Raw genomic sequence first — 11,724 nt, 5'->3', positions numbered from 1 at the left:
ACAGTACTTACATTTTATTTAACTGTATACGAACATGCTGAGCGTCAGTAACTATACACGAACATCTCAGCATGTTCGTGTACAGTTAAATAAAATGTAAGTACTGTAGTGATGCTCAGCATGTTCGTATATAGTTAAATAAAATGTAAGTAATGTAGTGACGCTCAGCCGTCACTACAGTACTTACATTTTATTTAACTGTACACGAACGTGCTGAGCGTCACTACAGTACTTACATTTTATTTAACTGTACACGAACGTGCTGAGCGTCACTACAGTACTTACATTTTATTTAACTGTACACGAACGTGCTGAGCGTCACTGCAGTACTTACATTTTATTTAACTGTATACGAACGTACTGAGCGTCACTTTACTTTAAGCTGGGGGTGCGTTATAAGAGTGATAGTCAATCTCTGAGCGTGAATGGTAGAGCACTGCTGACTGGTTGTTTTCTGTGGTCAGTAGTGCAAATGGCAGCAGACAGCTAGGATTTTATTCTCATTAGAAAAAATGAATGGTAGGTGATTGTCGTGTTTGTAAGAGTTGATAGTAATATCGATTGATTGATAAAGTCTTGTGAAATATTACTGACATTTTATAGATTTAGTATCTTTATCTTGTGTACTGGCTGCGGATAAATCGACTTTTATTTTCAAAATATCTTTAATTCAAATCACTTTTCTTGTTGGTCTTCGTTATGGTGATGAATTTTATCAACTATTTGAAGAACCAGAATCAAATAAACTTTGTGTTTCGTTAGACTTTCCAAGTGTTCAGTTCATTCTATGTCTTATATAGTACTTTTTTTTCATGTGTGCCTACAAACCTTTCACGAAATAAACACGGCAGAAAGATATTTTAAATGTTAGGTGCTGGTAGAGGGCGCAGCATGTAAATTCTGAAAGAAATTCGAATCCATATATTTTTCTCTATAAATAGAAAACAAAAGTATTTTAAAAAGATAAAAACCAATAACACGTAACGTTTTAACAACCAATTACTGGCTGAATATTTGAAGTAAATGGAGAATTCGATTGTAATTTTGATGACCATTGTACTGTGATGGTTGTAGATTGTCAGCATGACGAGCGCTCTTCGTAATCTCAGTTTGGAATGTGTCACGAACAGCTGTGGGTGACGCGTCTTTGTTGATACGTTTTCAACCGGAAGTAAAACTACATAAAAGAATTTCAGATAATCAAGAGGTCTATATACCATCTTTTCTTCATTCAAGCGGCTTTATATTTCCTGTATTGTTTTTCATGTTTCTTGTAACATTTGCGAAACGTTAACCTACGATTTATTGAAAGTAAATTTGATAACCGAAAGTTAGATTTCAAAGGTTTTCTGAACTGAAAAGGTCGCTTAATTGTCTATATTTTTAATATAATGTTATTGATCACCAATGAAATGAGCGCATTTTATTTTCAAAGATTAATAGCACATATTTCGTTTCTTCTCTATATATTTATGGCCATCAGAAATGAAAATTAAACTATGGAACGACGCACTTATTAGATCTGGGAATAAGAATTCGTGTTTAAAATTAACATTTATGACTTTTTCTTTGGCATTATTGGAAAAACGACAACAAAATGACTAATAAAAGTTGTAAGTGTGACGAAAAAATATCAGTTTTAAGTCTCTACTTAAGGCTGGTTTTAAATATAGTTTTAGTGAGATATAGAGACTATATATATATATATACTAAACATATTTCCATGTCTTAGACTGATATTCTAAAATTTAGGACCCCCGAATCTTTGGACCCTTCTCATCAGCTCAGCGATAAGCTTGACTTTTCTTATTACATAAAAATTTAAGATTCGGTCACCATGGTAGACGAACTGCAGATAACACATTGTGTTGTTTTGCGCTAAAAGAACCGTAAATCTTGAGTCGAAATAAAAGATGACGAAATACCTGTGATGTCATCAATTTTCCTTGGCTTCGACAGGGGCTTAGTGTTTATCTTATGGGACTGAGGAGAAGAGGGTCTTAGATTCGAGATGTGGTGTAGTGTAGTTAAGTGTGCTGCCGACTGGTTGTCTTCCCTATTGTTAAGAGGTTAAAGTCAGGGACGGCTATATATGAATTATTGAGGCCTCTGATCTGACGTTTTAGTCTATTGTGTGCATAAGATGTCATTCAGATAAATAAACAAACAACTTTTCTTTCAAAAATAGACGACCCCTAGTGGCACAGCAGTATGTTTGCGGACTTACAACGCTAGAAACAGGATTTCGATACCCGTGTTGGGCAGAGCACAGATAGCCCATTGTGTAGCTTTGTGCTTAAGTTCAAACAAACAAACAAAAATAGAAGTTCCTCTATTTGTAATCAAAGTTTGAAATACTGAAAAAGTTAAGAAATATTTATCATCCTTGATGAAAAAACAAATAAACGAGACATTTATGGCAGAGCCTAGGGTGCTCAAGCTGCGCACGAACGAATAGGGCAAAAATAGAAAATAAAGAATAAATAACTATGATATGAGGTGAAGTATCAAGATCGTTGAAAAAAAAGATTAAAGAACAATGGAAAAACTTACTTATAAGATATAAGTTCAGGAATACGATTCTGACCGAGATACTTTCTAAGAAAACAAGTCAAAAGGTTACCAGAAGTCTACGTAGGAGGAGGGATACTTAATCATGAGTGGTTTGCCTGAACATGAAACTCAGGTCAAACAAGTTATAATCAACTCTACAGTGGATAATGTAACCAAACTGGCAGATGAGCTTTCTCCTAGATAACTTAGAGTAGTTAAGAAAAGTTTCAGTTGTGTTCAGCTTGCATCATTTGGTAAATTCAACTGTTTTATCCAGCTCTAATGAACTCTTTATTAACTTTTACGATAAAGTGATCTTATACTTTATGCCACCTGTCACTAGTTATTGAACTTGAGAATAGTTATCAGCTTAATCCCAACAACTGGGTAAACAACTTAGACATAATAATTTATGAAGTGTTTTCGTGAGAATAAGGATCATTGCTTAGATAGAATGAGTTAAACATAAGAGTGAGAGGATATCTACAATGCCATTTTTAAACACATAGAATAAGTTCTTACAATATTTTAACTCCATTCAGAAATAACCAGTGCAATATGTCTAAATTGCTTCATCTGATATTGACTATATTTTCAGCATATTTGTGTATAAATGTAACAGACGACGTCAGATAACAACTGGAGAATTATTGTTTCTCGCTGATGTTCCATAATAGCTGCATCGTTAGCTTATCCTAAAATAGATTACTAGACACCGGAAATTGTTAATTACAATTGTATTTAATGGCCAGAAGCTATACTGTGATTATTGGGTAATTACCAAACTATCTAAATGTATGAAGAACATTTTCAAAACTTATAAACGCAATATTGGTTCACTTTGTTGCCACGTCCTCCAGTAGCAAAATAATTACTTTAATCTATATTTGAAGTGTGTAGAAGTCCAAGTTAATAAGGTAGACCTCAATTCTGCAATGACATATGTAGCCGTTATGTCTTCGGACAGTCATAGAGTATAGAGTTCTGTAAATAAAAACAAGACCCAATAGGTTGAGCACTTTCCTCCATTTTTTATTTTTTTTTCATGAAAGGTTAAAACTTTCAGATCGTTTTGTTGACTTTTATAATCCCTTTCTAATGATTCATGGCGCCGTCATATTTGGAAATGGTGTCTAATGTGAACTGAAAATAGCCAAAGATAAGTGATTCCTAGGAATTAGACACTGATCGTGTTTTCCCTGTACTCATAATATCCAGTACTTAGGTTGTTCTAAAGAAAATCTTGAAATCACTATTTATAAATCGATGGTTTTTACGGTAGTCCAGATGAACATAAAACAGGAATTGAAATGCCTTCTGAAGAATTTTTTTTTGTTACCGATAACAACATTATTGTCCAGGAAATCAAAGAGAAAATGAAACTACTAGAAACAATGGAATTCTGAAAGTTGAGACGTTTCGTTTTTTGTTTTTTCCACGGTTTGGCATATCTGCAGAGATTGATCAAGAGATGTTAATGCTAAGTTCTAAGAACTGGACGTGTCGCTTATTTATTTCTTTGACATGTGCAATATTTATGAAGATATATACTTCTTGAACTATTAATTTTTCAATATTTTAACAACTCGGAATACTTGTGACGAGGAACTTTGGTGCTGAAAGAAGTGCTTTGTGTAAGCTTAAATATTCATTGCAAAAACTTTTTATATTACTGCAGGGTACGTGCCAGAAAAGGCAAACTAATTATTTCTATTTTTTGTTCATAGCTATTCAAATAACATTTTATTGATGCAAATATGTCTCGACAAAATCTACTTTTCGGTTGGGATTTTGATCATTACTATTCAGTTTAGTCAGTAGGCGTTAGTTTAATCATTTTTTTTCTCCTGCCGGTGATACATTCTTAGAAAAAGCTGGTCTGACGTACAACAGTATTATAGGTCTAGTTTCATTAAAAAACGAATCTCTCGGGTTTCCTTTTACTTCTGAGAATACGTGCTATTGAAAACAATTGTGACAAGAGAAAATTAAAGCTGAACTTGCAGCAAAAAATAAAGGTTTGGCTATTTTTTAGGCTTCTAATCTGTAAAATAAGCGTATTGTAATCATACTAATGCAGTCAGAAAATGAAGAAGAGTTGATTAACTTGGCTTACAACTGAAATCGTGACCGTTTTAAAAAATTAACGTAAAAACAGACAGTTCATCACCATTCTTGCAAAAAAGCAAAAAAGTTTTTTTAATAAATATCAAGGGATAAACTGTTAAAAATGATAACTCTAGTGTGATTTTTCAAATGTTCATGTTTTGAATTTTTTGTCTATGACTTCAGCATTGAATTTATATCATTTTTACACTTTTCTTTTTGGTGGCTTAGCAGTAAACTTGGAGGCTTAAAACGACAAACTCTGAGGTTCGAGCCTTGTGCAGGGGATACCACGGATAGCTCATTGTGGAACTTTACTCTTAAAAACAAACAAATAACATGTATTTAATAATTTCCTTTCAGTGAACTAAGTTGAGTAAATTTTCACGTTGGAAAATTACTATGTTAAGACTTTCCATCCATGGCCACAAGGTTATTTATGTTAAGACTTTCCATCCATGGTCACAAGGTTATTTATGTTAAGACTTTCCATCCATGGTCACAAGGTTATTTATGTTAAGACATTCCATCCATGGTCACAAGGTTATTTATGTTAAGACTTTCCATCCATGGTCACAAGGTATTGAGATAAGTACAATCGTACTCAAAATTTGTAGCACATGTTCATTTCTTTAAAAACAAACATTATTAACATAGCACTTATAGGGTGAGTAAAATATTCATTTCTTTCTTTTTTTTATTTTTTAGTTTTATGATTGCTTAGGAATCTTAACCTTTGATTACCGACATAGGGTTAATTTTGTAATTAGTTTGTGACCTATAAGTCTGACATAAATTATCATAAAATCAATTATAAACTCTATTTGGGTTTTCACAAAACGTTTCTAATCTTTATTTATTAATTGTTTTTCTTTTCCAAAATGACAAAGTGTGCGTTATATATATGCGCAAAACATAACAACGGTTATCTGCGTATAGCCCTCCTTAATTCTTTACTGATAGGCTAGAGGGAAAGCAGCTCGTCAACAACATCCACCGGCTAATCTTGGGCTACTCGTGTCTGATCAAATAGCGGGATTTGACTGTTATTCTTATAAAGCACCACGACAGCATAGTTCAGGCGCGTTTTTGCGAACATGAATCCTCGGATTCACAGTCCGGGCACTCTTTCCACTGGGACAAACCCGGCCCGTCAGTGAATGTAGATTACACACACAGCAGTTTGTAAAGAAATGAGTCTAACAATTAAAAGTTACAGCTTTTATACCAGATGCGTTACAATCCACCTTACTATTACATTAGATGAAGTTTGCCAATGTCATGTGAACTATTAATAAGTCATTTTACGTTATAAAAAGCCACTTTGTATAGTGGATAAGGTAAATATCGTAGCAACAAAGCAGGTTAGAAAAACATAGCAATATAGTCTTAGAAGAAAAAATCAGTATCTAATTTAAAAATAACAACTTTCGATCGAGGAACAAAAAAAAAAGGAAGAAAGATTAAACAAAGGCTGCTATATCTCATATAATTAGCATTCGAGCAAAGTAAAAATAAAATTAAACAAAGACATCTATATCTCAAGGCCTGGCATCCCCTGGTGGTTAGGGCGCTCGACTCACAATCTTCTATATCTCATATAATTTGGTAACATTAAGTGTCTAATTATTTCTTAATCTACGGTTCTTAATGAAAGTCAGTTTGTGAATTTGTATTACGAAGAGAATTCTTTTCTTTGAGTTTTAATCTCCTTTACTTCACTTTAACTGCTAGATACCATTTATCTGGCTAAGTAGTTTCTGATAAGGTGAGTCGTACATTTTCTAAGAATACCAATAGATTTTAGATAATCTTGCAGACTATTTAAAAAAAGAAAGTTGAGCTTTTTATCGTTTAATATTCTTACTCTTAAGGAATTACTCTCTGGAAAAGTCTAAAAGAAACTAGATGTTTCATTGTAGTATTTATCTAACTGCGTATTTCTTTAGAACATTTTAGGTCAATTAAATTTTTGAAGACTTATTGTATTGTTAGTTAATTAAGAAGCAATAGAACAAAATAAAAAAATATCAAACTATTTGTAACGATTATTTCTTTATCTATACAATTTTGTGAAAAGAAGTTTTTGAATTTAGAAACAAGCGTTCGAGAAGGAGAGATGCATTTTGAATATTCCGACTATGCTAATTATAACACTAACTACAAATAGTGTTTCTTCAAAGAGTACCAGGGGTGGAGGAAGAAATTATGGATTGGTCAGGCAACTCGGCAAAGTATGTCAGTGCTAGGAGGGTCTGGGGTCAGGAAACTTCAGAAAAACATGTACTCTGACATTGAATTTTCTGCTCATTTTACTATAATTTATTGAAAGTATTAATCATTTGCAAGTATTATTCAGAAAAATAGGTTCTCATTAGCACTTACATTCACCATAGCTATAAGCAAGCACAAGCATGTACACTTGCAGGTTACACATTGTTACACTGATACTACTATAAGTCTATCTATTTACGTAGAAACAATTTTTGAAGTGTAAGTTAAAGTTTAAAAAGCCCTACAGTTACTGTGACAAAATGCTGGTCTGGCTGCTGCCCGTTCTGCTGGACCTGATCCGGCGCACATGAGTACAGTACCATCTGTAGATTTAATAAGTGTGCCACGTGCACACGTTATTTTCTGACGTATACGCCAAAGTTTACACGCATTTATCGTTCACAATTTTTTTTGTGGTGTTACTTAGTTACTTATAGACTTAATCGTTTAGATGTTAAATATATAGAATTGTTCACTTCCCTTTACAATAATTTGTGTTCTTTCACTAAGAACTCTCTCATTTTATGTCTTTAGAATCATTTACTATTTTTGTGGTCACGGTGATACCCGCAGTTTTTCCTCAGATTCCCTCTTCATCACGATAATATTTGTAACTACAACTATGATATTTTCTTATTTCAGTTATGTAATAGTTATATTTTATTCCAGATATATAGTGTTTTTAAATATAATTGCGATATGTTATTTCAGATATATATTTTTATTTATAACTGCAATATTTTTATTCCAAATATATACATAACTGTGATATATTTTGTTCCATACATATAATATTTGTATATACAACAGCAATGGCTTTTTATTGCAGACATACCACTACTTCAAGCTGTAGTCGACAGTCAGATCAATCTTCCCTGCAATATCAGCCTTCCTTCTGAAGACGATTCCATATCTTTAGTGTTGTGGTACAAGTCGGGGATAAGCGCTCCTATTTTCAGTGTTGACGCGCGATATGGGCCATTAGAGAACTCTAAACACTTCACTAGTGAATTTCTGGGACAGAGAGGATACCTGGACTTTAACTTTGAGAGTGATTTAGCTTTTTTGATTATCAAACCTGTTGAAGATGGGGATGAAGGAGATTATAATTGCAGGGTGGACTTTCGATGGGGACGAACTCTTAAGAGTGCCGTGAAAATCGATGTTATTGGTATGTAAGCTATACTAGATTACATCTTAATCTGTTGTTATCAGATGTGTACTTTTTGTGTGTAAGCTACACTGGATTATATCTTAATCTGTTGTTATCAGATGTGTAATTTTTGTGTGTAAGCTATAGTGCATTACACCCCAATTATTTATCAACAAGCTCATAATATTTATGAGCGTTTTAGTGAATTTGAAGTTTTAAAATAATAAGGTGTTGACTGCGATTCGTGAAAATCGACTGAACATAAAAGCAAGTGACTGTTAAGAATAAACAACTGGTATCTTGCAGAAATATAAATTAAATAGATAATTTGAAAATGCTATATAAAGCATTTCTATGCTGTTTAAAAATAAGTTGATTCATTATATTTAAAAAAGGGTGGTTGATATAATATCTTTCTTACTTACGTTTTAAATTGCTTCATGTCAACCGGGTTATATAAAACTCATTTTGTATACAAATACCAAGGGGACGACGAAATAATCCCTTTATTAATAGAAATGTAATCATTAGACTAATGTTTGATGAATGTGTTCACCTATATCATGATGACCGTGTTCATTCCCGTTGTGGGCTTAATGTCAAAGAAACAGAAATCCCTATATGTAACACGCGTACACATGTGTGTGTGTATGCGTGTGATTATCTGTCGTTTTGTTCAACTGGTAACTCTTAATCAGCTTCGTGTATGTGTTTCATAAAGTTCCTAACTAGAGGTCACTGCAGTCGTTATGATAAGTTCTTGTTTGTAATAGTTAATAATTACTTGGATCATTTCTTTTTTTGTTTAACCAATAAGTTAAAGTACTTGGAACGTTCGCCTCAAAATACACCCAGCTTTCAAATATTTTCGGGAAGAAATCTCTACTTTTCTGATAGGCTGCGATACCATTTAATCTGCAAGCGCTATCTGGTTGACGAATCTAAAAACTGTATTTCATTGTATTTCTCTAGTTCCCCCTAGAAGCGTTCTTATTACCAATGAGAAAATTGAGCTTTTGTACGGAACGATTGGTCCTTATGACGAAGGTTCTTCCCTGATCCTTCGCTGTATAGCGAAAGGAGGTAAGTGATTATATTATATCGTTCGAAGTAAGTTTACTTAAAATTCAGAAGGTGGAAAAATGTTTTTAGGTAATTGTTGTTAGTGTTTTAAGACAAAAACTTTCTTTTCACTATAGCACAAACAATTTTAACACTTATAAAAGGGTTCTGTACTTTTTTTACATATTATTTATTTTGTTATCTTCCATATTTTAATTTTGTATCCTGGGTTATTACTTAGCCCCATATTATTTATTTTATTATCTTCCATATTTTAATTTTGTATCCTTGGTTATTGCTTAGCCCCATTTTATTCATTTTGATTATCTTTCGCTTTTTCTTCATGTTTTTGTCAATTCCTTCTTTCTTTTTTGCTTTGTTTTGAGTTTGTTCTCTACTTGCTCCTTACTTCAAATTTTGTTCAACGACACCCATTAATCTAGCTTTTTGTAGCCTGACTCTTTATTAAACTTATCCCTACACTAGTCTAGTTTTCCTTGACTTTCTCTAAGTTCATAATTTTTTTTTCTTGTTACAACAGTTCCTTTTTTCTCCGTTAGTTTTGCATTCAAAGTTCTTTAAATTATGCTTCTCACTCTTTCTTGTGTCTTGTCACTATGAAATTAAATGTATATATAGAATTCAGCCTGCTAGACAAAATATATATTTAATATGATGGAAAACGACTGGAGAAAGTTTGAAATTATATTACACCGAACATGTTTTCTTTTTTTTCTGAGGTATTTTTTTTTTCCAAATATGGAATGAAGTAACACTGAATTTATAAAACAGGTACATTGGAAGAATTTAAACTATTTCCAGTTTGCTTCATTCTATCAAGATAACCTGATTCCCTAACTTACCTGTGACACGTGATGATATATCGCACAAATTGGTCATAGTGTCTGAAAGGTTTACGTCACAAAACCATAGAAATAGCTTCAACAATGTTCGGAGTTAGAATAAATTGAAGAAGACTCTTCTCTGAATTGATATTTTAAACATTAATGCTCTTGTCCATTAGTCTCCAGAACTGAACTTTTTTCTTTTTTACGATATAATATTCATAATTCTTGCGGATCAATTAAATAGGCGATTGGATGACGTATTTTATTATATAGTGATCACTGAGAATAAAATTCTCACCGTACAAATTTTTGGTGATGAAGTTTTCTGATAACAATTTGTTAAAACGAAGTTTGTCTTCGATTGGTTGCCGCACTCCGAAAAAAATATTTTGCAAACACGGTTATTTAGTTTAAATACAGCTTAAGGAAGCATTTCTGTAGTGCTTTCATGTTTCTTTTAACCACTAAACTTTAGATACTCTTAGTTACTGACTTTCGAGTGTTAGTTCATTTGCCATTCTTACGTGAAAAGTGCGTTCTTTATCAGTGGTACATGTAACGCTTGTACCCAGCTGAAAATGACGAAGGTAGGAAACGTATTTGCTTACACGCATCAACTAACTTCTAAAACTTCACGTTGGAACTTGTTAGGAATCTAATGTCAGTACACTAGCAAAACAAATATCTTACCGTATGTGTCTCACGGGAAAGCTAGGACCAAGAACTGTATAGAAGACATCTCAAAAACAATATGCATTGAATAGGAAAAGAAAGTATCATGAAGATTATTTTTGTTAACCAGTTTTTAGAAGAAAGTATCATGAAGATTATTTTTGTTAACCAGTTTCTAGAAGAAAGTATCCTGAAGATTATTTTTGTTAACCAGTTTTTAGAAGAAAGTATCGCGACGATTATTTTTGTTAACCAGTTTTAGAAGAAATTATCCTGAAGATTATTTTTGTTATCCAGTTTTTAGAAGAAAGTATCCTGAAGATTATTTTTGTTAACCAGTTTTTAGAAGAAAGTATCCTGAAGATTATTTTTGTTAACCAGTTTTTAGAAGAAAGTATCATAAGATTATTTTTGTTAACCAGTTTTTAGTTTGTTTCTTTGTAATTAAGCACAAAGCTACACAATGGGCTACCTGTGCTCTGCCCACCACGGGTATCGAAACCCGAATTCTAGCGTTATAAGTCCGCAGACATACCGCTGTGCCACTGGTGGGCCATTAGCATAAAACTTTGAAGACGATATATGAATGAATGAATACATTAGAAAGCAAAGCTGATTCTTTTTTTTGGCAAGAAAACCTTGGTTGTTTAAAAGATAAAATTTCCAATAATTTTCAGGATAATATTGAAAAATAAGATACGTGGATAAGCTTCATATGGCGTTTAGAGAAAGTCAAAGAGGTCCTTAAAATGTACTAAAATTATGGCGCAAGGTTCATGGGTAAATCAGTTTAGAAACGGTAATTTCTTTCTTAACCCAGTTGAAAATCTTAACTTGGTATGTACTTCATTCAATCAGTTTATAAATGGAAATTCATAAGTTTCACTTTTGTTGGTTATTACAAACTTTGGAATTTTTCAGTTACTGAGAGTCATTAAAGATTCAAAGCAATTATTCTAGAGAATTTTCAGTTATCGCATTTCCACGTTGGATCAAAAAGAAAGAAATTACCGTTTCTAAACTGATTTACCCATGAACCTTGCGCCATAATTTTAG

At 32.7% G+C, this 11,724-nt stretch overlaps 1 protein-coding gene across 1 annotated transcript in view; it reads left to right on the top strand.

The window, feature by feature from the left end:
• The window catches only part of LOC111088318 (hemicentin-1-like), a 46,189-nt gene that overhangs the window by 17,410 nt on the left and 17,055 nt on the right, over positions 1–11,724 (top strand). Inside the window, exons 3-4 of the mRNA XM_022398071.1 lie at positions 7,763–8,104; positions 9,059–9,169. Of these exons, the coding sequence (XP_022253779.1) occupies positions 7,763–8,104; positions 9,059–9,169 (453 nt within the window). The remainder of the gene's footprint in view (positions 1–7,762; positions 8,105–9,058; positions 9,170–11,724) is intronic.

This window comes from Limulus polyphemus, unplaced genomic scaffold (genome assembly GCF_000517525.1).
Source record: "Limulus polyphemus unplaced genomic scaffold, Limulus_polyphemus-2.1.2 Scaffold3533, whole genome shotgun sequence".
Classification (NCBI taxonomy): domain Eukaryota; kingdom Metazoa; phylum Arthropoda; class Merostomata; order Xiphosura; family Limulidae; genus Limulus; species Limulus polyphemus.
The sequence above is the reverse complement of the archived record's forward strand: the minus strand, read 5'-3'. Positions and strand labels throughout refer to the sequence as shown.